Below are 27,192 nucleotides of genomic sequence, written 5' to 3' on the forward strand. Positions count from 1 at the left end.
AAAAAATTAAGCCTGATTGGTAAGTTACACATTGGTTACCTTCCTTATAAGTATTTTTCAGTTAGGTGGAAAATCCCTCCAAATTAGCGATTTTTTAAAGCTTAATATTTATTTAAAAAATTCTCAATCTATAAGTCTAGACAATTTTTTTCTGCAAGATAGTATATATAGTTTTAAATAAAAAATTAGAGTTATATAGTTCAAAGTTATATAGTTTATAATTAAATTTTAAACCACTCAAACTCTGTTTTCTTTTCTTTTATGAAGGAACTTTAATGAACACCTTTTCCAAAAGTAACGTTAAGTTCAACACCTTCCTTAATTTGTCTTATTTTTCAAGGACAAAAAAATAAATAAATAAAAGAAAAAAAATAAATTAAAAACTTAAGTATTCGATTAAAATTACTGATGTGTCCTATTAAACCTTGGAGCGTATCTCGGTTTCCTGGAGAAAGAAGGAAGAAAAATCTCTCCAATAAATGACAAAATATAGATTAGAGGTCGAATATTAGACATGTGCGTTTGGCACACTTTTCGAGTTGTTCCACGGTTATGATTTTTAGCTGAACGGCCATTTCATCTGTTTAAAATAGCATCAATACGCTATTAATCACACATGATTCTGTACTAAAAAGTATTTTGATGACACACTTTAAAAAAATAGATTCTTTTATTGGGGATGTACGTCATTAGTCTTATTTAAATTAATAGGACTAAGTAGCATTTCTACATATTAAGTAATTATTCGTAACATCATTTAATCCATTTTATACTAAAAAAGCTTAATTCTGTTTAAGACAAACTACTCCAATTTTATTTTATTATCGATTTTTTGTCAAAATTTTTGATTAAAATACAACTCGTGTTTTATTTTACATTGAAAATATTTTTAAAAAATAGCAATTGTTCCCCGAGGAAGCGTATAAACTTAGTGAAGAAATGGCTCACTTTCTTTTTGTAATATATTTACTTTTTCATCAGAAGGACATGATATAAAATTTTGATTTTTTTTCTTACATTAATATACTGATAATTTTTTTTATTTTGAACATTTGCCATTACTATATAGCGTGGATTAAATAAAACAAAGAAAATTATATGAAATTACGTTATTTCATTACTTTTAAACTGGTCTAAAATCGTAAGAGGTATTCATAATTGTTTAAGCAATCTATCTTTAGTTAAAGCCTGAAATGTTGATTTTGAAAATGGCGTAAAAACTCTATTCGAAGAAGTGTTTGTGACTTCTTACCAGTTGAAAGTTTAATTCCTCGCGCTACATTGTTTGGATTAATGAAAACATGAAAAAAAAAGAGAATTATTCGATTATTTTAATGATTTCGATGATTTGATGTAATGAATCTAGAAAAAAATTCTTGCCTAAATGGCGATCGCTTTGAATTCTTTCTTTGGTATTTTAAATACTTGCTAGTGTTGAACAATCAATTCATATGGTATTTGCGACTACTAGTGTTCAACCACGTAGTCTTGTAATTTGAACTGAACCTAGTATGCAAAGAAACTACTGGATCAAGTACTAAGGCAAGTGGAGGACTTTTTGAGTGAAACTAACTCCTTTGTGGTACACAGAGAAAAAACCCACACAATCTCTCATGGGCAGCCCACTGTTTTGATGATTTGAACCCATGATTCGTCTACCACTGAGAAAATTTTATGTCAATACTGTGGTCGGTGGGGATACGTTTTGACCTACCTAAGTTCCTTCATTAGAAGGACAATTCGCAAAAGGTGGCATAACACAGAGTTAAACTCTGGCAGGGACAGGGAAGTAACCCAGTCTTGAAATTGATCATTTTTACAATTGAAAATAATTAATAAGGTACTTAAAAGACGATTTCTATAATATCACGTTAATTTGATGGCAAGATATTTTTTTAAAATTAACAGTGGATAGTTAATTTTTAATACAATTAGAATTTATAAGTAACATAAAAAATTCACATCACTAAGTTTGAATCGCAAATCTGGAATATTTATATTAAATAAAGTGAAGTAAATCAAAATAACTTAAATTTATTAAATATGAATTGATGGAAATAAGTACCACTAACCGCTTAAATATATAATGATTTTTTTTCTTTAAAGTTCTCTAAGTTGAAGTTGTTGTTGACAAATGCCAAATTTTGATACAATTATCAGCACCTCCACAAATTAGAAATTAAACGTATGACAACATAAATATATATTTAAAAAAAAACAAACAAATAAATTACTGCAATGGGATAAACCACATAAAAACGATGCTTGATTAACAGATTTTTTTTCCAATGTCCTTACCAAGTTTTTCATTATAAATTTATAGAGTATAGTTTAAATAAAATTTCTTTTTATCTGAATTGCAGCTGTTTTATTCGACAGCGTTCAAAGAGTTAATTTTATGAATCATAGGCTTACAATTGTAGGCTTTGTATTCAAAATTTTTGTACTTGAATTTTAATTTTTTATCTTGAATAATCCCATAGATTAATATATTCAATAGCAAATTCATAATTTTCCGATACTATATTTTCTTTCTCATCATACTATTAATAACATGATAAATCTTAAATTTTTAAAGTACTGATTACTAAAACCTTATTTGTACTACCAGGTAGTTTGTACACAGCAAAAGCTATGGTGTTATACTCCTTTGAGTAATACATTGAACAATCCAAAATACTGTGTGAATCTAAATTTTGGATCAACAGCAAATCGAGTTTTCATATGCACTTTAAATATTGTGGTTAAATTCAAATTCCAATAACACCGAGATTACGTTCATTAGCATCTTTCGTGGATTATTTGAAATATTCAAATTTTGAATTTTTAGGTATTGCATTATTGTCTCATTTTATTTTCCACTATGGAGCCTCGGGGCACTATCGGTTTTTGGTTATTGCCACCGACAACAGAAAGGCACCAGAAGTGCCTTTTTTGCTAACATGCGTATCTTTAGATTTCGATTTTCTTATATTTAAATCCTCACCATTTTATTTATATTGTTTATCTTAATTTGTACATATCTATGAATTATATTAAGTCATTTTATAGTATTTAAGTTCTTGCCGGTTTTGTTTCTGTTCTGATGATTAAACCTAAGTCATATTTATTTTAACATTATCTGGGTGGATCGGTACTTTATTCACGTCACACTAGAGTTGCATAATGGGCAGTCGACAGCTGTCTGGGAAATATCCCTGGGGATGATCAGAAGACATGCCATCACAATTTTGATCCTTTGTAAAGTGGATGGCTCCTCCGCTTTGGTAGCCCGATGAACTGTGGGTGAATTTGAGCACTTTACGGTAGAACAGCTTAACGAGAACGGCCTTACGCCGACTGATCAAAGTGGTCACCTACCCGCTTACTGACAGCAGGCAGTGATGCTTGACTAATTGGGAAAAGTGACTTTACAATCAGTGCACTGCGAAACTTAATATTATCTCGGAATGTGCAAGTTAAATACAAATTTCATTTTATGAATTTGTGTGTATGCATCGTAACTTAATTGTATCGAAAAAATAACTTATGTATTAGTTCTAACGTTATTCCGAAATTATTATTTTCGTTTCAATTAAATATGTGATAGTTTGCTAATATTGCATTGCTGTAGCATCGTTTTATTTTCGTAAGTTTGTGAACCAATGTTTCAGTATAATTAAATTTATTAGACTTAAGATTCATATTAGTAGTTAGGCAATGAGCATAATTTAATGAAAAAGTCTTGATGTTTTTAAAATGATAAAAAGTTTTGTTCTTAATTTTGGTTTATCGGTCTCAAGGAATAATGCTTTGATGCACTCTTTAAACAATACATTTTAAAGCTAAGCAAAAGTCTTCATTCAGTTTTGATTTTCACAAATTAAGTGTCGATCATAATGAAACACACAGTGGTGTAAAGCCACCATTTTTCGTATTCAGAGAGACGAAAATTTTGAAGAGATTTAAAAATTTTCTCTCTTTCTTTCCTTGATATGATGAAAAACTTATTGTAGTAGCCTAAAATTATCATCATATAACTAAGTTTATAAATATAATAATTAAATAACCATTTTCAGTAAGAAGCAAATATCTATTAATACCCTTTTACTTCAGTTTTTAATACTAAGATCCCCAATCTTTCTTTTTTTTATGGTTAGGAGACTCCGGAAACTATTCGATTCGCTCATGAACCCCCAGGATTGCATCTAATTTATTATTGCTTTTTTGTCGATGAAAAATATATTTTAAATATCAATGAAAATATCATTTTGTTTATTTAATGTACAATAATTTTAAGTAATAATAATTTTATTTTATATCATAATTTTATGTGAGCACATTTCATAATTTGGTTACTGTTACGAAATAAAATGATACATTTATAAAAAAAATATCAACTGTACTTAAAAAAAAAACAACTAAATATAGGAATACAGAATGTGCAACAGAACAAGAACTAATAAATGTCGAGTAATTTTACTTGTTAACAATATACACCGAAGAGCCATTACATTATGTCCACCCTCCATCTATAACAATGGACTCGCCCAGGTTTTCATGGTTTCTCGCCCAGGAGCAATGTTTTCATGGGGCACATTAAGATCCATAATCCTCATAGAACAATCCCTGACGTCTGTAAGCTACTTGAACATAGTTGCAGACCAGGTTCACCCTTTCATAGCAACAGTTTTTCCTGCGGGGGATGGTGTTTACCAACAGGATAATGCACCATGTCATAAGGGTCGAATCGTCGAGGAACATTCCAGTGACTTTCAAGTCATGTCTTGGCCCCCAAATTCACCTGACCTTAATCCAATAGAGCATTTGTGGTCCTACTTGGAAAACCAAATTCGTGCTTCCACGCTACGCCTCGCAATGTGAGGGAATTGCAGGACCAGTTGGTGAGCACTTGGTACCAGATACCTCAGACTACCTATCAGCACCTTGTGGAATCAATGCCACGGCGGGTGCTATCAGTTTTGAGGGCTAAAGGTGGTCTTACATGTTATTAGCAGGGTGGTCATAATTTGATGGCTCTTCGGTGTATAATGATAGCCTTCTATCCTGTAACAATTTATATTAGCGTTTGAAATTAGCTTTTATCTTTCTTCAGTCTTCATATTTGTAAAAATTTCGATAAAATTTAAACATTTGTATCTAGCAACATCAAATCTCTCTTATTTTTAATTTATTCATTTTGTTACTTTTGACATCAAGTCAAATGCAAGTTTATGAAATGAAAATCGCGAGAGAAATAAATATATTCAACAGCAACAGAAAAATAATTGTTAAGTAAAAGAAAAAAAATATTGCAAAAAAGCATTTGAATTGCAATAACTTTCGAACTAATCAGAGTTTCGAAACAGACTGTCATTAATTTCATAATTGAAATTGGCCCTATCAGCGTGTCAAATTTCAACTCAGTCATTTCATTTAAGAACGCAATAGATCAGTCAAAACAGTTCTTTTTTACTTCAAGTTTAACAGCTGATAATTTTCGAACTAATAATTGAGTTTTAAATTTTTTTATTCCAATGAATTTCTTAGACGTTTTCTGATACTCCATCTTAATTTAAAGTTTCTAAGTCTAACAGATTTTGCTCAACAAAACAAACTGTAACTTAAAGCGGAAAAAAGTTAAAAAAAAAATTGTAAAAAAAAGTACTCAAAATTTTTTAAATTTTCTAACAAACTGGAATGCCAAAAAAAATTCTGCGTTAAGTTTATAAACAAATATGGTTTTTTCAGCATTTTAAATTTCAACTTTATAGTTGCATTCCTGCGGCCTGTAGAACGGCTCATATGGTATTTTCTCCTACATATTTAACAGTTAATAAATAATCCCTGAGATAATAATTCAATGGTAAATTTTTTTATTTCATTGTTGTTTTCTCCACGCCTTCCTAATTTTAAGTTTCTAAGTCTAATAGCTTCGCTGAGAAAGAAAATGTAACATTAAGTTATACGCTCGAAACAGCCGCAGAGCCTACGATTGCTTTTAATTATGGACCGAAAAAATATTTTATTATTTTACTTATATATTTTGTTTGTTTGTTATTTATGGGCCAGTTCTTGAGATTAGATAAGCAAAACTATGACTTGCCTATTCACTGCTATAAGTTGTTTCTATTATGCTTTTCAATTATTTTTAAGTTGATTAATGAGAACTTATATAGACTTTTTCAATTGTTGAAAAGATTCTTAAATTACTAACAGCATATATTTTTAGGCCATGTCGAGAAAAATACGGTGAACCTGCCTTTTTCATCACAAGATATGCGCAGCTTAAAAGACACACTGACCTTTTGTCTACAAGTTTTAAACCACTTTCGCCTTATATCATCGTTTTAATTCATTTTTTGTATCGTTGTTTTAAGCAAAAAGGGTCCTTTTGAATATTCATGATGTTAACTGAGTCAGAGTAATAGTTTTAATAGTGTCTAGACGACTCTTATAAATTAAAATATGAGTGTAAAATTTAAATAAGATGGTTGGCTATTTAATAATATTCTTAACAAATGGTAGCAAATAATAATGGTAGCAGATAATAACAAATATATTTTTGTTTCTTTAGGTACCTGATGGTAACGGCGACATTGTTGACTGTAGGTCAACCTTTGTCGTATTCTGATACGAGGCCAACCCCACTTCTATCAGCTGATTGCGCATTAGTGGTAATGACTGGTCACAAAAGAAGAATTGATAGTTCTCAACAAGGATTACGCTATTTTTCCAATTTTATACCCGAGTAAGTCTTTTAAATAATATTTTCATTAAACTAACATTGTCACTATAAATGTAAAATGCAATCTACGTATTTAAATTTTATAATATTGAACCTTTTACTGGACTCTTATGAAAGGAGTTGTCGCGCGAAAAAGCGAAATAAATTTGTGAAAGATTCTCAAAAAATTTAGCAGGAACACAGTACAAAAAAATAAACAATTGTGTTCCTACATAGCAACTATTACCAAGGCCCATTTTTAGGAATTTTATCTTTTAGCAGTCATGATAGGAAAGCTACATAATTATGATCCCATTTAGACGACGTAGACACCTCTTGAACTGGTACCCCTCTCTTCACACGTCCTCACTACAATAAACGGGATGACTTTAAGCCACGACTGATTCAAAGCGCACCTTGTTGCGTCTACGCTCTGGTTGTTTAGGGTCGAACTCACGACCACCAATCTCCAACAACGAGAGGAGTGACGCCTTAACTAACTGAGCCAGTGGAGGACCAACAATATGCGGATTGATACACTTGGACACAGTGCAAAAAATAAAAAAATAGTGCAAAAGTGCTGGATAATACAATAAAAAGGAAAATCTAATACAAAAGAGTTAAAAAAAATTTTTTTTTTTAAATTTTACACATTATGAATTCATTTTATGTAAATGAGTGGAATTTTAGAACAAAAAAATTATTTTCGTTGATGTTTCGTCGTTCATCAAATACTTTTTTTCACGTTTTATTTCAACAAAAAAAAACTTTAAAAATGCTATTACCCAGTATAATAGTCCGGTGTTACTTCTCATTTTTGTGAATTTTCTGGTGAGGATGAGGTTAACTTAGCTTTTACATTCATTTGTAATTTTATTGCACTTTAGAGAGGCCTAATATTTTTATTAATTCATAAATTCAAAAGGTAAAAAGAACACTTTAATTCATAGGATTTGGAATATTTCTGAATTATTTTTTTGTCACTTTGCTAGTCATCTATTCCCTAAAATGTTTTATCAGTTTTAAATCATCAATTTTGAAACTTCCAAAAAGTATTAATTGCTGTTCAAAATTTAAGTGAATAATGGAAAGAAAATCTCATATTTAAACAATTTTGGCACAAATTCGCTTCAAGACTAACTTGCAAAAATACACTGATAAATAAAGTATGATCAAAACTATGGTGAAATTTACCATGTTTCTGATTTTATGGGAACACCTAAAGGCAATGTAATTTTTACTAAAGCGCTTTGGTAATGGTTTTGGAAAGATAAACAATAAAATATTGTTTTATAATGTGTGTTAAAATTTGGTAAAATGTAGTTATTTTACCATGATACCTTAAAACAGGGCTTATATTATTTATTCGATAAAATTTACTAGTCAGTTTTGTATTTTTAGATAATGCGTGGAAATAATAACTATAACTTTGAAATCCAGAATTTCCGGTAAACCGTAATCATATGAACGGCTTATGAATTGCTTAAGTACCATTTATTTCGGTTTCATTACCAGAATTTCTTTCTGATCAGAAATGTCTTTACCATACAATATGGTAATTTTAACAAATTTGTTTTTTTCGTGTACTTTTCTTAATCGTTTGTAAAGCTAATTTTATAAACAGGCTTAATATAACATTAATTAATAAAATATTATAAATATTTTTTTCATTCTCTCTTTTTCTGTTTTTAATTTTCTTACTTAAAGCTTATCGCGTTAATTGAATCATGTACTTGAATGAAATATATATTTAAAGCTGATTTATAAGTAAAGTGCATGAGAACTATATCACTGAGCATTTATTGACAAAGAAATATGATACAATACAGGAGAGTTTGAATAAAAAGTATATTTTATGTTGGAATACAAAACTTTCTTCCACAGTAAACTCCATGTTATATGAATTTAGGAAATAGTAATTTAATTAATCAATTAATCAAACTTAGTTAACTAATCAATAAATATTTTTTTGGTCATTTAATATGAATTTTAAAGGAGCACTCTTCGCTTTTTCTTCTTCTTGTTTTTTCGGTATCATTGAAGCGATTCAAATAGAAATTTAAAATTCTTAGAAATTTAAAAAAAGAAGAAGTCTTACAAATAAATGAGTACAGATTGACTAAAATTAATCTTTTATTGTTTAATAGTTTAAACAAATTTTTTCGAATCGTGCAATAGTAAATTTAGCTCGCTATCAGCAGAAAAAATGACTCAATTTTTTACCTCCTTTCGGATTTTGAAAACGTACCTTTGGGCACTGAATCTTTGATCTTAATAGCTGCTATTCAATGGAAAATATCCGAATTTTTTTTTAAACGAAAACCTTCTGTGTTTATGAGGCACTACAGCTCAGCAGTTTCCCGAATTTCCTTCTCTTCAGTTCAGCAGTTTCCTGAATTTCTTTCTCTCACTGTATTAAAGGCGGTTATTATCGAACTCCTGCATGTAATTTTTGTCAGAAATGATATTAAAAAAGTATATATATTAAGAGACGCAAATTAATTTTGGGTAAGAAAAAATTGTACATCATCAAAATCAAAAGAATGTCGCTTAAAGAAACTGAAAACATCAATATGCTTGATGGAACTTTGAGGTCTCATTAATAATCACCTTTCAACATAAGAACTCAAAATGTTTTAACACGAAAAAGTAGCTTGAAATTAGCATAAAGTTATGTCAAAAATTAAGTACGAGTAAAATGGTCTGTTTTTAAATATATGTATAATTTTTTTCCTGAAGTTAAAATAAGCAGAACATTTCTGCTTATTTTAACTTTAATATTTTTAATATTATATATATGGAAAAACTTAATTTTTTAAAACTTTTTGATTGAAATAAAATTATTGTAAAATAATTAAATTCTAACTATTTTACTTAAAACATATTTAATACTTTAGATGTGCAAAATTTTGAAATTTGTGTGAATAGAACTTTTTTTTGAGCGTAATAAAAGACGTAGACCAAATGCCAAAATATATAACATTTTAAAATATTAAAAAAGAAAGAAAATGGGCTAAATTAAGGCCTAATTTACTGTATGATTATTTATTAAGGTTGTTCGTCGAATGCTCAGTCGGCTATGAAAAAATGCCTTTCCGAGAATAATATGCTATTTTAATAACTGTGACAGATTTTAACAGTCATTCATTACTGTTAGGTTAAGATTTCTCCATCTTCAGCCATTGCTCTCTTTTATGCTACTTATGAGTAGGGCAAAATATTAACATGAAGAAAAGTCACAGCTTTGTGATGTAATGTTTTAATATTTAATAGGTACTCCTTCACTGAAAGTTGTTCTCGAAGGTAAATCACGCTTTTTAATGAATAATTTGCTACTTATATGACAGTTGTGAGTTTGTAACAGTTATTCCTGACTTATGAGTTAATTTTTACTTAAACAGTTCTCTTTATAATAATTCTGAAAACAATGCAAAACGTCAACAAAAAGAGGAGCCTTAGTTTTGTGAAAATAAAACCGTTTGTGATCTAGTTTTATAATATTTTAAAAATAACTCTAATATTGCCTTATCTGCCCTTATAAAAATTCTCTAAGTGTAAAAATTATTCATTGATTTTAACAATTTTTACTTAAGTGGAATTTTTTTTTCGACGAATTAACTTTTTTAAAGTTTAATAACTTTTAAAATATTCAAGCTATTTTTCCTTTCCAAATCCTAGTTAATTATTTACGGCAAGATGATATATATAGTTTAAAGCTATAGTTTCGCCTTGAATGTAAGGTAATTTAACTGCGTCATTTTTATTTTGTTAAGCTGTAACGCTTCGAAAAATAGTGTTGATGATTTTCATTAGGTGAAAAATTGGTACCAAATTTGCGATTTCTTAAAAAGTTTAATATTTTTTCGTATGTATATATTTAAGATATTGGCGCGACCAAACAATTCTTTAGAGTAAGATAGTTTGTATAGTACAAAATCAATGGTATATATCAAGTATAAGACAACTTATTTTCCTTGAAAGAAATGATAACGCCTCTAAAAACAACCAACCATATAATAAGATGTGAAATCGCTAAGATGAAATAATAGAACGACATTAAGAATATATGGATTAAAGTTGAAGTAAAATTATACTTAGAGTTCATAAATAATAATAAAAAACAATTTATGCAGAATATGCGTTTGACGTCACGTCGCTTCAATACTAACTACCGTTTGCATTGCGTTTCTTTTTATCTGTTTGCCTATGCGATTTTATTACCACTATTATTGAGAGGGAGAAAGCATCTTCGGTTGCTTTAAAAAAAAGCGTCGATGCATGGCAGAAACAGATAATCCAATAATTAATAATATAATTTCGTTATTGATACGATTTTCTTTAGAGTATGGAGTTAATCAAAATGGCTTCTGGAATAAATTACTTATAATTCAATGGCCAAAAAAATTTCGCCGTTTAATGGTAATCTTTATTATTCAGGAAAGTTATTATAAATATAACAAGTTATGACTACACCAAGTGCTTTGACACTTAAATTTAAGATTTTTCAAAAAGTGGAGTTAATCGATGCGTGCACTGAATGGCTCATATAATAGAACAAATAAAAGTAAGAAAGTTTTATTGAAATAGAATTTCAATATCAATTTAAATTATTATTTGTTTATGTAAATAATTTTTTCATTTTCAAGGGATTATATAGCATAATACGAAATGCTCTAACAATCAAGCTAACACAAAAAAAGCTCAGTTTGAATAAAAATCATATTTAACTCATCAGATTTTAAGTATTTCGGCTATACTGATTATCTATTGATCATGTTGATTGTAATAATTTTATTTTATTTCCACTCCTTTAACTAATTTAATTTCAGGTTATTTCCTTTTATTCCTCTATTTATTGTTATTCTATTTTCTTTTCCACTACTAATCGATTTAACAAAATAAATAAATCCGAAATTGAAACTTTAAACTATGAATCAGGATAAAGAGACACATTAAACCGCAATTTACTTTCACTTTGAAAGGAATTGTTTTCCTTTTTTTTTTTATCAAAGATAGTGCTCTTCCTAGAATTATTTTTATTTAGGACACAATGATAATTTATTTTCTTTTGTCGACGATTGAATTCATTATTAGTTAGAATATCTTCAAAAGTAAATTGTGTAGTATGCTGAATAATGCAGTTATAAATCTATTTAGTTACAAGGAAACAAAGAGAAGATTATGATGATTACTTCCTCTGAAAATTCTACTGATAAAGAATAGAAACGCGTAAAACAAGTTTATCATTTTATTATTCGAAACCACATCAACGACATATGTATAATTCTGATATTTTATTTGAACCATGTAGACGACAAAAATAACTTTCGACAGTTTATTTTTATCGTATTAATTTCCCACATAGTGTTGTTTTTACACTCAGTAATATCCGATAAAAACTGAAGAACTTATTGTGATAAATTAATAAAATTTCTGAAATTAAAATAATACAAAATTTAAGCTGAAGCAGTAGAATAGTTTCTGAGTGATGGATTTTTGAGAAATACGTATTTTTACATTTTCCATTATAAAACACTATTCAATTAATTTCGTTTAACTCTTGGATCTTGTCACGCAAATAAGGACAGCTTAAAAGTAGGTAAACATTTCTGGTTTTTACAACCCAAAATTTTGGCGATCATTATTAAACTAAATAATAGAAACTAATAAATGATTTTGCATGAATTTATCTTTGGATAAGCAAGTTATATTATTCTATAGAAATTTGTTTAGGTTTCTTTAAATAGTTCTAGAATTAAGACGAACAACGCAAGAATTGTTATTAACATTAAGGGGCCAAACTCTCCTGCCTAAACCGTTGTGACCATATTTTTCTGATTGTGCTGCTCCTATTTTAAGATTTAAAAAAAAAAAAAAAAAAAAAAAAAAAAAAAAAAAAAAAACCAAATTCGTCTTAGAAAAGGTATGTTTATTCACAGAAAATACGTGTTTGGGTGTAATTTCGTATTTTAAAATATGGTCTGTTAAAATCAATTAGCATATTCAAGTTTAATCTCTTGAGATTATATTAAGATTATAACTCAGTACTTGATAATCCGATCATTAAATGGAAAGTTATTAAGATACTCCGTTTCTTATTTTGCGATTTGTATATTATAATAAACAGGCGTAATAGTTAATGTTGGCATTTTTTAAACTTTATTTTTCAATTACAAATTAACGTAAGATGTAACGGAAAAATGAGCAACATTAGAACTGTCAGTCTACAATCAAATTTTGTAATTTTTCAGAGAGTTAATCATCGATTAAAAATGTGATTTAACTCTCAATTAGAACTATTTGTGCTGCAAAATGTCTGGCTTCTGAAGTTGGTTCCGTAACAATTAATATTGCTGCCTTCTGGACATCTGTATCTGCTTTTATAAAGTCAAAAATGAAACTCAAAGTAAAATTTAAGCTTAGCCAGGATTTTACTTTCCTTTTTTCCCTTTTGTCCTATTCTCTTATTTAATTCGGGAGATGTAAGGGTATCTAATTATTGAGAATGTGTTCTATAAATTTACCGTGTTTCTGGTAGGAACATCAGAAAGCTCTGTATTTTTTCCTGAAGCGCTTTGGTAATGATTTTGGTAAAATTAACAATAAAATATGGTTTTATAATATGTGATAAAATTTGTTAAATGTGGTAAAATTCGGTAATTTTATCATTATACCTTATAGCATACCACAAAAACCATGAATTCGGTAGAATTTACTTTTCAGTTTCGTGTTTTTAACTAAATATTTGGTAGTAAGAACTATAATTTTTAGAACCAGAAATTCCCGCAAACAGTTACCATATATTTTAACGGAAAAATCACCAAATGAAAGGTTTAAGTACAGTATATTTCAGTTTCATTAACCAGAATTATGTTTTTTTTTTTCTTTTTTAGCAGAACTGTTATTACCGTAGAGTACGTTAATTTTACCAAAATTTATTTTCCCTGTACATCTAAAATTAGATTAAAATATAATTTATTCCTTCTGGAAGGATAATTATAGATCCAAAATGTTATTTTCTCCAATCAGTGCTGGTCTCTTAATCAACATTTTCCATTTAAGTTTCATGCTCTTAATAGTTTCAAACATTTTACCGACTTGTATAAAAGTTAAAAAATAAAGTAGATATCGTCCCATTCATGAAAACTCACCTAATGATGGCGACAAGTTTCTTTCAATGGGTCAATGACAGTTATTTTCCCAACATTTATTTAGCATTTTAAAATTATAATGCCTATGTATATATAAGTGTAGCATGGGAAGGGAAATTAACATGTGCAACCTTATAAAATTGATGAATTCGACATTAAAATTAATTGGCTCTGTGATAGTCTCCTAAATACTGACTGTTTCGAAATTGTGATATTTTACTACTCCATGAAACAAGTGTAAAATACCAGTTTCTTTTTTTAGTTTAACCCCTGAATGTGTTTTTTCACAACCTACTTCCATATATTTAGTGGTTACTCTCCATATTTTGAGGGTCAGAAATCTGAAACCATTGAAAAAAGATATGTTTATTCAGAGAAAGTACGTTTCTTTGTAGTTGATTTCGTACCTTAAAATTATCGTCCGAGCTAACTAATTAGCATATTTAGGGGAAGGCTATCGAACCATAAAAGAGTCTTAAGTGCGGGAAAATCCGATGATTAGATAAAAAGTTATTCAAAGTGTTTTTTTCCACTGTGCATTGACGTTGATGGTACGTAAAATATTACCGAATACACCTCTTATATGCTGTTTTATACAAGTATTACTCTTTTTGTGTATATTTCAAATCATTGAAAACCATCGTTTTGATTTATTATTTATAACTTAGTTATGCATTATTTTCTAACTAAATAAGCAATCACACTTATAAATTGTTTGAAAGCTCTAGAAATACTAACCTCAATATTAATAAAATAAATTAGAGTAAGAAATAAGGAAAAAATGTCGCCATTTTGTAAAAATTTATATCTTATGAAACGAGTTCGTTGTTCGGACGACGCCCTCTTCATTACCTGGTAACCCGAACCATCTAGGACAAGGTAGAATTCAGTTGACGAAATGACTCTTTAAAAATAGAATACATTTAGAATTAAAAGAAATTTAATAGAGAGTAAAATTATTTAATGTTGCAGAACATTTTTAAAGCGTTTCTTAGACATGCTTTGACATGCTTTTGATTTGTGCTTTTTCAGAGCAGTCAGATTTTCAGTTTTGATTCATAGTTCTTGATTTGTGAAAATTAAAGGAAAATTAAACATACTGGCCAATGATTTGTTACTTCATTTAATATATGGTGCTTCATCAATTTTCAAGTCCAAGAAAACTAAGCTCTTTTGGAATTGTTCTTTTAGAGATCTTTAAATTGACCTCTTTCGTAATTCGAAGAGTTGTCAATCATCTGCTATCCCTATTTTTCTTTTTCCTTTGACTGCGTTTTATAATTTTCTTGGACCTATTTCTCCTTGATATTGATACTACCTTCAGTTAAATACTATACTTTATATATTCTTATGATGCTTCTATTGGATATTTTAGGTTGCTTTGAGGTACGCCATTAGGTCGCATCATCCTCCCTTTTTAAAACTTACTTATATCTTTATTTGATAATATAATGAAATTATATTACTTGATAAATTATATTATTGATATTTTGAAATATGATAATATCATACTTCAAACAATTTTAAATTTGACTAACTGAGTCGTTCACTTTGAAATTAAGTATTCAAAAGGTATTAGTGAATGCTTTCAATTACAATTTAAGGAGAAAAAAAGGACAAATAAAAGTAGTACGTCAATTTGCCACTCTGTTTACTTTTATAGCATAGCACGAGGATCTTAGAAAGTACTTTTCAATTTGTGTGTGTTTTTACTACTTTCGCAAAATATAAAGTTATCAAAAAATCATTTGTATAGTTATTTTAATGAAAAAAATCCAGACTCAAGATTTAGTTAAAATCTCCATTTCATTCTAACAATTTCGTTTTGAATTACTGAAGTGTATTTTGATGAAAAAACTCGGTTTATTGACATAATGAATAAACCGAGTTTTTTCATCAAAATTTTTATTTCACGCCATGACTTTGTTCATAATCAGTAATAAAATCGACATTAGGAATAATAAAATAAAAAACTATATTGAAAGCATTTGACCAACTTAAACAACATTAATAATTCACTTTGCTTTCATTCATATTATGTAAGAGAGAGTAGGACAACACCGGTCAGGTGAATAAAACCGGGAACCAGGATTTTTGACCTACTGTCTATTTAATTCTGTAGTTTCTAATTTGCTTGGAGATTTATTTTGTGTTAGTTCAACATCTGACTGTACAAGTTATTGTTTTTAATCGTTAAAACAGGTTTTACATCACATTTAAAATCTGCTAAACCTTTTTTCTATTAAATAGTGCTGCTGGTTGCAAGCCAGGAATTTTTCAGTTGGACAAAATCGTGTATCTTATTTCACATTATTCCAAGTCAAAAATTCCTGGAAGATTGAATACAGAGCCTCGCATAGAAACATGATCAAAGTTTCATTTGTAACCCGATCAACTTACTTAATTTATGAGGAATTCCAAATACATTTCTTATTTTCTTTAATTTTTCTCATCTTAACAGGGTTATAATTTTAATAATCTAAATTTGTTGCTATAAATGAATATTTCATTAGGGAAATGAGAATTTTTTAATTATTTTATATATGTCCGGATAAAGAGATTGAACATTTGTGTCCTTGCCACAATATTGCCTATTCGGACGATGTTTTTTGTAGATGTTGTGGCAGTTTCTTTATATCCAGGTCATACCAATTTCTCGTCATGTCCTTGACAATTTATTGAATTTCATATTTAACCTCGTTAAAAATCGCATCAATTCGCTCGCATGTCTCTCGTCAAACTGTATTTCTCCTGCAACAGTTTTAATCGATACACCTACCCTACAGTACAGACTTGACACAAGTGATTATAATTTATTTTCTGTCCTTTTTCAATGATATAACATAGAGCCTTTTAATGAGGTATATGGGTATACAAAATGATACAAATGATATGGGTATACAAAACTTTCACAACGTCTGAAGAATTTTTGGTTCTGAAGGTGTGTTTACGTAGAAATATAAATACAAAAAAAAATAACGTACAGATTACAGAAATAATTTTGTTACGTAATTAATATGACTTATGAAAATAAAATGTATAGTTATGAAAACAAAATACTGCTTAAGAATATTTTGAAAATTGTTTAAGTAATAACTTATCAAAAAATGTACATTCGAACTTTTTGAATCTTTTCTTATTTAAACTATTGAAAAAAAACGCAAAAAATTTTTGAAAAGTCAATTTTAATAAATGAATTATTAATAAATTATCGCTTGATTCATAAATTCCAAAAGTAAATTTATTTAGCTAAGTTGCGAAGTTATTTGAAAAGACAATGCAAATAAATTGAATGCGCAGTAATTTCATGATTAAAGTCTCTGTGGTTATTAGTGACAGTTTTGAGATTTGATCCTCATTGGCAGCCCTTCATATCGGGGGCCATTATGAGACCTTCCAGGACCCATGCTCTTATAATACATATTTATGTATGCACTCCCTCCTTAAAATGATTTTGTTTCAATTTAATTTTTCAAATCTTATCTTAGAATTGAAATGTTTTAAATGAATCATACTTAAAAAAAGTAAAAATATATACTAATTTTTATTTTTTATTTTATAACCGCCGTTTAACAGCCGACCCAATTTTTGGGTTTACGACTTCTAATGTTTAACTCCTTAGCTTTGAAATTTTGATCCCTATCCAGAAGACAAGGGAACTCCTGGATAAAGTATTGGAAGACATTTTGCCTTCGTGGAAGACTTTTTGATGGAACTAACCCACATTTTCGTTACATGGAGAGGAAGATCACGAGAACCTCCCAAGGTTAGCCCGACGGCAAAGGGACCCTTACCCGCGATCCGTCTACCACTGAGGATATTTCAAGTCAGCACTGTGGTCGGTGCAAGCCGGATGCGGATTCGTATCGACCGGCCATTGGTGGGATTCGAACCCGGTTCACCTCATTGGAAAGCGAACGTTCTATCCCCTGAGCCCCCACGACTCATATATACTAATTTTATAACAGTCGTTGAACAGCCGACCCAATTGTGTGTTTACGGCTACTAATGTTCAACTCCGTAGCCTTGTAATTTTCAACCAATCTAGAAGACAAGGAAACTTCTTGATCAGTACCCCCAGAGGTATTGATTTGTTATGGGAACATGGATGACTTTCTTTGCTTCTCGACAGATTTAATGTGCATCAGTCACCATGTCTTCAGCCGGCGAGGATCGAGCCCACGAACTCTTGGACATGGGCCCAGTGCCCTACCAACCAGGCTATCCCGGCCTTATATATATATATATATATATATATATATATATATATATATATATATATATATATATATATATATATATATATATATATATATATATATATATATATATATATATATATATATATATATATATATATGGGTCATTCTCACAAAAACAGTCATTTTCATGTCCCCAGTATATTTTATGTTTGTTTTACGGCTTACGAATAAAAAAATTCAGGGAAAGTGTCCTTCAGAATGCAAGCTAACAAAAGAATAAAAATAAAATTATCAATTTTTATTTTTTATTTATTTTAGGTAATTAAAATATACCAATATGTCATTCCCTCACTTGTCCCCACTGCTGAATTAAAAAAAGAAAAAAATTGTTTCTGAAATAAAATTTTTTTTTTTACAAATTCGTGTTTCTTATTTCAGTATACTGAAATATAGAATTCAGAAAATCAATTTTAAATTTAATTTCTGATAAAAATATTAACACAGCACTATTTTAAACTTTGTCCCCAGTGTTTCGCGTCATTCCCTCACAACAACGTTCTAATCACCTGCAATCTTCTTAGAATAAAAATATTTTAATAAAAACTTCAGAAGTTGACAACTGGCATCATAGAACAAAATTGCAATATGTTTCCATCTTCAACTTAAAGAAGCTTTGCTGTGGAATAAATTTGAATGAATCAAACCAGGTAAAATTTTTTACATTCGTCATTCCCTCATGTCATTTTTTAGAGTAAAATAAAATACAACTTCATCGAGAAAGTGGATAATTATATGCTGCTTTCTTGTATGAATATAATTGTATGTGATTGACTTCAGAAATTAATTAGGCCTAACTGTTATTTTTAAATTTTATTGAATTCGTCATTCCCTCACTAGTGTATAAAGTGAGGGAATGACGCTGAAGTGAGGGAATGATTCAAGATGAGTATATTATCAAATTTTTTTTGTTCAATCGTGCCAGCCAATTTTATTTCCAAAACCTGTAAAAACTATTAAATATATAAGACTAAATTATAATAAATATTAGATATACTTAGTATGTTATCATTTTCAAACTTTAGTTAGGTAACTTAGATCAAAACATGTATTAAAATAAAATATCATTCCCTCACTATTAGCGTCATTCCCTCACTTTTTAAATAGTGATAATAAATTATTTACTTATTAATTAACTTGAAAAATAAATTAAAAAATTAATAAATTAATTTATTAAATTAATTAAATTATTTAATAAATCAATTATGAATTATTATAAATTAATTATTTAAAAAATTAATTAATTTAAATATTAAGTATAATTTATAGGATATATACTTTCTTTATAATGCCATTACATATTTCTATTAATATAAAAAGTTTCAGAGCTTTTTATTCACTTTACTTTTTTGGGATTTTATGATCTGAAAAATGACAGTTTTCGTGAGAATGACCCATATATAGTATGTATACTAATTTAAAATTAATTATTGCTTAATTTAATGTTGACACTTTCCTAAATATCGGTGAAATTTGCCAGCCCTGCAGCAAACACTGCTTATCCCCAAATGGTACAAAGAAATTGGTCTAATATTAGAAGTAAAGATTGCATCTTAAAAAAAAAAAAAAAAAACATATAGTTTTATATCTACTTTGAAACAGACGAAAACTTTTATGAATTATTTTTTGTCTTTAAAATCTCCTTGTTAATGAAATTTCAGCTCAATTGATGAGTTATCAATCGTGGAAAATGACATTTTAGTTCATTAAGAGTTAGAACAAATGCTTTGTCTATTCCATTAAAGTTTAGTTCTATCTTAGGATTAGAATTTTAAATAAAATTGAATACGTTCATAATAAAAATAAAGCATAGTAATATCTTCTACAGGTTAAATTTATGTGTTCTTCAAATGAGGATAGGAATATACTGTCGTGCTACTTATAAATAAAGTGACGTGTTTAAAGCACAAAGTAAGGCATAAAAATAGACATACTATAATTTCGGTTCTATATACAAGAGCTTTTATTAGTGTCGAATCACAAAATGACTGGAGAAAGTATCGAGAAAATAAAAAAAACGTTAGAGTAAAAAAAGTAATTTACATGTTGGTATTTACGCTGCTTATTTCATTAAAAGCGCGTATGCGCAAGTTTGTGCATACGGTGCATCATTAATAACAATAGAAAGTCACTTACTTCCAGCTCTGGTATGATACCTGTTTATTAACTGTTATAAGGTCAGGTGGAAATAACAGGGTGCTTGAATAAATTTTAAAATAGTGTGAAGGAATGAGGTACTAGAAACATAATTAAGCGAGCTGTTAGACTTTTTCAAAATATGGAATGATTCCCAGAAGTCAAGGTCGGTAAATGAAGCATTATGTTGAATAATATTAGCAAAAGAAAACAAACTAACAACTATGATTTGAATTTCAGCTATGTTACAGCGTTTGATATCCTGATTTGGAACGCATTTTTCACGTTCCTTAAATCGAAGGGTACATCTACTACTTTGCCGATTTTATTTTAAAGCAAAATAAACTTATCTTTCCTAATTTATACTTGAGTCAAAATTTTATGTTTCTTAATGCGTATTATTAAGATTATGGGATTAATAATTACGGGATAATTAATATTACGAGATAAATAAGAGATGGACTGTTTTTTTCATGATGAAATTATTTTGTGAAAATTGAGGCGCCTTTCTTTTGATGTATTATGATATATTATGTATATTAATGATGATTTATGAGGGAAAAATGGTATGTTCTTAGAAGGTAAGAAAATAAGCTTATTAGAGGCGTCTTATTTCATTCTAGGCTTGCATGTCCAAAATACATAATAATACATTTTCTTGAGAGGAACATTGAAAGAAAGCGCTCAAATGACTAGGTCAAGGTTCTTCAATGATTGCTTTTATAAGAGTCTATTGTCTCCCTTCTTTTTGTTCGATCTCTTTTTGGTAGACACAATAAATTATGAATTCTGATGTTTGAAAAGAAAGGCGATAAATAAATTATTAACTTCAAAAGAGTGTTAAGATTGATTTCAAGTTCCTTTACAGGATATTTGCAAGAGTAAAATTCTTTTTTTGTGATACATTTCTGCTTCCAGACTGCTTAAAAATATATGAAATCAACATAGAAAAATTGCTTTTATTTTGTAGCTAATATTTTACGAAGAGTTTTATTTGTTGGAAATAGAGAGAAAAAATTTAGAGAAATGAAGTGTCATAGTGAATGATTTATAAAATTCTGAATTTCGTAGAAGAGTTCTTTTTTTTAAATGCTATATATTTATTTATTCATTGCAGTACAGTCTAGTAAATTATCCTCCTTTAGAAGTTTTATCTCTCTCTCTCTGTATATATAATATATATATATATATATGTATATATATATATATATATATATATATATATATATATATATATATATATATATATATATATATATATATATATATATATATATATATATATATATATATATATATATATATATATATATATATATATATATATATATATATATATATATATATATATATATATATATGGAAAAGTTATAAAGATTTTTCAAAAGAAGTGAAGAAAAAATATTTTTAAAACATATTAAAAATTTAAAAAAAATTTATATATGATTTATGGAAAATATATGAATGGAAAATATATGATTTCGTCATCAGCTCAAATGATTATATCCGCAAAAAAGAGTGCTTTCTAATATTGTATCAATATTGCCAAAGCAATATATATGAATACTAAAGTTTGAGAAGCACCAAGAATAAATTTAACGAAAATAGTTTCTTTTAAAAATGATTTAAAATATTTTCGTAACACGTTGCTGACTGGAACGCTATTTTGTATAAATCAGTTGTTTTGTAGTGATTGTCAAGCAGTGCATATTGTGCTCGTGGGCCACTTGTGCTGAATCTAAAGCGGTTTCATTTCTAGTCGAAATTTTATTCGGAAAGAGGGTTATTTTAAATAAGATAAATTATCTTAAAGAGATTCTCATTAGAAAATAGGTTTAATATTTCTCTTACTTATGTCTTGTAAATGAAAGACCTGAATTGAATTGGGGAAAAACACTGTTGAATATGTCAAATGAAAGACATTGATATTCAGTCATTCACCAAAGCGAATGTTGATATTTACTGAAGAATATCAACCTTCAGCTGACATAGATGCTTAAAAATGCGTGTTGTCAATTTAAGTACTTCGAAAAAAATCCCCTTTTTTATTGCTTAAACAATTGAATGATGTGTTTTCGAAACATGTTAAAATAAATTCCTGGTTTACCCGCTGAATTTTGTTTGCAATTCTTTTTTGAAAATAATTCTATTTTAGATGGAAAGTAGCTGCGACCAATGAATATGGAGAAGTTTGCATTACATACGATGACATTAATCAAGCTACATATGAAGCGAGAAGAAAAATAGGTAATCCATTCTATATTTCTTATTTATACGACTATTTTAGTGTATAATAAGGCACAACGTAGTTAGGCTGTTATTTGATTCAATTATTTTTTTTATTCGGTCTTAATTTAATACTTATACAGAATATTAGTACTAGGGAGCTACTTTTATTTTCAAAAAGAACATAATGGTGCTGCGACCAGGATTATTTAAATGTAATATTGTTAACTGTATTTAAAACTTAGTTTAATACCTTAAATGTTCTAAACATATACATGTTGATGGGTTAAACTGAAATCAATAAAATATTTTATTGAGGCAGGATCGTAAATTAAAAACTGTAAAAGACATCCTGATGAGCATTGCGTTGTATCTTAAAAAATACATTAATCTTCAGAAAAACTTACTATGAATTACTTTTAAAAGCAATTTAATCTCACCCAATTTAGTTTTTTAAGAAAAGACAAAATTTGGCCCAAAGTCTCCGAACCTTAATTAGGAATACAACAAAATTGGACATAAAAAGAGTCTTTCTTTCTTTACTTCATTCAGATAGGTTTCTGGATGACTTTCCTGCATGTACAATATGGGCTGAGCTATTACATCAAAACTTAAAACTAGAGAATTCTTTCAGATAAAAAATGAACAAAAAGGTTCTTCTGGTCGCGTTACTCATGGATGGAACACTACATTGCCTGCTTCGATTAATGACTCTGCCAAAGAGACCGTTTTCCTGACTGTTTGTCCTCATCAAATTCGGTAAAAGATTGCAGTCCTTTTATATCTCTTGAAAAATATCCTTCGTTGAACAACCGACCCAATTTTGGGTTCAACTCCGTAGCCTTGTAATTTTAAACTAATCCAGAAGACAAGCAAACTCCTGGATCAGTACCCCCAGAGATATTGATTTGTTATGGGAACATGGAGGACTATGCGACTCAACAGATTTAACGTGCATCTGTCAGCATTTACTAGTCTTCTGCCGGCAGGAATCGAACCCACGGACTCTTGGACGTGGGGCCAGTGCCCTAACAACCAGGCTATCCCGGCCCTCTCTCAAAAAATATGTTGAAATTATAGACATAGTAGAGAGCTAAAACTTCCGAGGAAACAGGCGCTCAAAGCGAAGCCAAGAAGGCACACCGGGTGACCTTCTCTCAGTTGCAGTTAATCAAAATAGTAATGATATACGGAATTCAATTAATTAATAAAAGTTTAAAATGATAACGTGTTTTAAATAAATATAACTGAGAAAACTGAGGTGACTTGAACAAGTAGTTTATCGAACGAAAAAATATAAAACTAAGTTGATAAAAATTATCTGTAGAAATTTTGGATTAAAGTGTGATACATCAACATCTCGGTTTCTCTCATTTGCACGGTTTCTGTTATTGTTCATAAAAAGTATTTTTTCTTCTTTATTTTTACAATTTAATATGAGAATCATTCACGACGTCATTAGAACAATCAGAAAGATCGAAAATCATAGTATCGAAAAATTTTGGTTTTGTTATTTCTTAATAGATTATTGCAAAAATTCAACTTTATCCACCACGTGTATCATTGTCATAATCGATTGAAGAAACTAACTTTAGTTTGAAGAAGGAGAAAAAAAAAGAATTTCTCCTGGATACTTAACACCTCTTATTAAAAGGTTTAACAACGAAAGCAATCAAGGCCGGAGAAGTTCATAACACATCTGTTCCTGTGTTTGTGAATAGTGAAAACTGGATAAATGAGTTAAAGCATGGATGTACAGTGCAGAGAAAAAACAAAACAAAAAAGGAACACCCTGAATAACTTTTGATTTAATGAGTGGATTTTCAAGACCTAGGACTCAGTTTTAGTGGTTCGAGGGCCTGACCTTGACCTCAAATATGCAAATTAATCACTGTAGATGATATTTCAAGCTACAAAATCGGTCACAAAATTTATTTTCTCTGAATAAACATAATTTTCTTCGATGGAGCGTGGATCTCTTATTGTTAATTTTTCTTTATGCATATTCTGCCATATTTCGTGAAGTTTTCAGACAAAAATTTTTCCCACAATTATAAAATTCGTTTATCCAAAAATAGTTTTATTCAAAAAACTTACTCTCAGTAAATATTTTTAATTTTTTATTGTTTTATTTCATAATAGTCGAAAATATTTTGAACTGTAAGGTAAGCAATTTATTGCATCATTTTAAAAAAAGTGAATTCCTGCGGCAAAATACAAAATTTGAGCATAATACGTCGAATAGTTTTTGTAAAATAAATTTTAAATAATCGAATTTCTAAAATTTGAGCATTCAGAAGTTACTCGACTCATTGAGCTCGAATTTTGAGGAAAAAAAGAACCAAAATCAAAAGTTAAGTTACACAGGGTGTTTTTGCACATTATAGATCAACAAATGAAGAACATTATTTTCGAACGCCCAGAAGAAGTGATTTTCTCTGAATTGATGAATTAATTCCAAGATATGGGTTATAAATGAATCAAAGTGCATGAAATATTTGAAGTTTCAGGTATATCACAACGGAAAGTATTTTCAATTTTGCACGAAAAATAAAGCGCGAAAAAAATCATGAAGTGATGGCTGCTGCGTTTGCTCTCGTTGAAGTATAAACACCATCGCGTGATTGAGTCTATTTCAGCGCAATCCCAACAAATTTTTGCATCCATACATCATCATAAACAAGGCGTGACTATGTTACTGTGAATCACAGAAATGAGTGGTTGTTGACTTCCTCCGGTGAATGTTGACAAGTCGCTTTCTTAAATGTCCGAAATATATACTAGGTCTAGTTAAGAGCCGGTATACCCTACACTGATTTTTTTAAAAGGTTCAGTGCCACTGCCCGGTATACATTTAACTAGTACTCCGAACACTGATGTTTCTCCTAAGCTATCCTCAGCAGATATTAAAATATCCGATAAATATAATTAACGAATAAATTATTATCATATGGGATATAACAAATATTTCGGACATTCACCAAAGCGATTATGTCATTGTTGATATTCACCGGTGAAAGTCGACATTCTCTTGATTTCTGTCATGCCCGGTAACAACTAAACTTGCCCTTTAGAAGCAAAGTTACATTCGAATCAGTTAGTTTTTTAAAAATAATCTTGTTCCGTATTAAACTAAGGCGTTAAAAAGATGGCCACGCTTTTTGAGGTTGTACCTGAAAACATTTACAACTATCAGTCACAAAAAGGTCTAACAATAAATGCGAAGTATAATATGAAATTTTTTACACTGGTTAAAAGAATAAATCAAGAAAAAACGTCCTCATTTGGCGGGAAAAAAACTCTCTTCTATTTAGCGTTTAGCCTCCAGCCTCCTGCGATTTATTTTTATTTCCAAACTTAAAAGAAATGACTCCTCAGATAAAAATTCACGTCAAGGGACGAGGTTATTGACCAAACAGATGCCTATTTTGAGGACCTTTTAAAATCGGTACCTCAAAAAGTTGCAATACCAGGGAAAATATTTCCAGACAAAAGAGATTATATTGAAATATAAAAGAAAACAATAAAACAATAACAATATATGAAAGGATTGTTTAAGCATATATTAAGGACTTATTAAACGACCTTCGTAGTTTGAAGAAACATGTCACAACAGTCGAAATAAGAGAGGTCATGTCGTGATATAAAGTCAGAAAATACGATACATCACGATATTTTCAATAAAAATTATTTACATATTTTTTATATTTAACAATGTTTTCTCGCCCAAATGAAGACATTTCTTCTAAAACCCTTTTAATAATCACAATTTTAACAATAACAGAGTAATTATAGGAATTTTACAATACATAAATTAAGAGATGCATGGTTCTTATGTACGTACCATCCCTGGCCAAATTATTAGACACACTATAAGATTCTATGTAAAATCTTAATTATCAGGTCATACTACACAGCTTTATTGTTTTTACGCGGCTGAAACCGGTTTCCACTTGTTTACGTTCGTGTATCAATTGGTTAACATAGTAATGTAATACGTTAAAAATAAATACAAATAGGAAGTGTATAAAAAAATCTCCCGAATAAAAACCCATTACATGTATGTTTAAATATAAAAGTATTGCCTATAAACTAGTGCAAAACATGCAATTATTAAAACACTACAGCAGCTCTAATAATTTGGTCTAGTTATCATAATGTACATGTGATACCTGATATAATAAATATTCTATATTTATATAACATATCGTTTAATTCATTCAATCCTCGAATTTATATTATATGTTGTCTTGTTTAATCAATTGATACTCGAACATAAACTAGTGTAACCGGTTTCAGTCGCGTTGAAATAATAAAGCTGTAAAGTATCACTTGATAATTAAGATTTTGCATAGAATCTCATAGTGCGTCGAATAATTTGGCCAGTATAAATAAAATAACTAGCATTATATGGATCGAGTAAACAAGTCCTTTCAAATTGGAAGATTTAAGTAATTGGTTTTGTATTTTGTAGATAATTTTAATGTCCCGTTTACCTGGACAGCGTTTCGATTAAAAAAGGAATATATGTGATGTGAAATCCATGGCATATTATTTAACTTAAAATATACAAAATATCCTTAAAAATAAATAAATAAATTTCGGTCAAGCTAAGTCTATTGCGTTGCCATTTTTTTATGATTTAAGAAAAAGAATTGGCAATTTTTCTTGAAAAATAGCTACAATGTTTTTATTTTATTATTTTTTTTAAATA

The 27,192-nt window shown here is 28.9% G+C and overlaps 1 protein-coding gene across 1 annotated transcript in view; it reads left to right on the forward strand.

Moving 5' to 3' along the window:
- Positions 1 to 27,192, forward strand: part of LOC107446436 (peroxidase-like) — a 129,619-nt gene that overhangs the window by 53,695 nt on the left and 48,732 nt on the right. Inside the window, exons 2-3 of the mRNA XM_016061083.4 lie at positions 6,557 to 6,730; positions 22,408 to 22,499. Coding sequence (XP_015916569.3) covers positions 6,557 to 6,730; positions 22,408 to 22,499 — 266 coding nt within the window. The remainder of the gene's footprint in view (positions 1 to 6,556; positions 6,731 to 22,407; positions 22,500 to 27,192) is intronic.

Source organism: Parasteatoda tepidariorum, chromosome 11 (genome assembly GCF_982258835.1).
Source record: "Parasteatoda tepidariorum strain Cologne lab strain chromosome 11, Ptep-v5.0, whole genome shotgun sequence".
In the NCBI taxonomy this organism is placed as follows: Eukaryota; Metazoa; Arthropoda; class Arachnida; order Araneae; family Theridiidae; genus Parasteatoda; species Parasteatoda tepidariorum.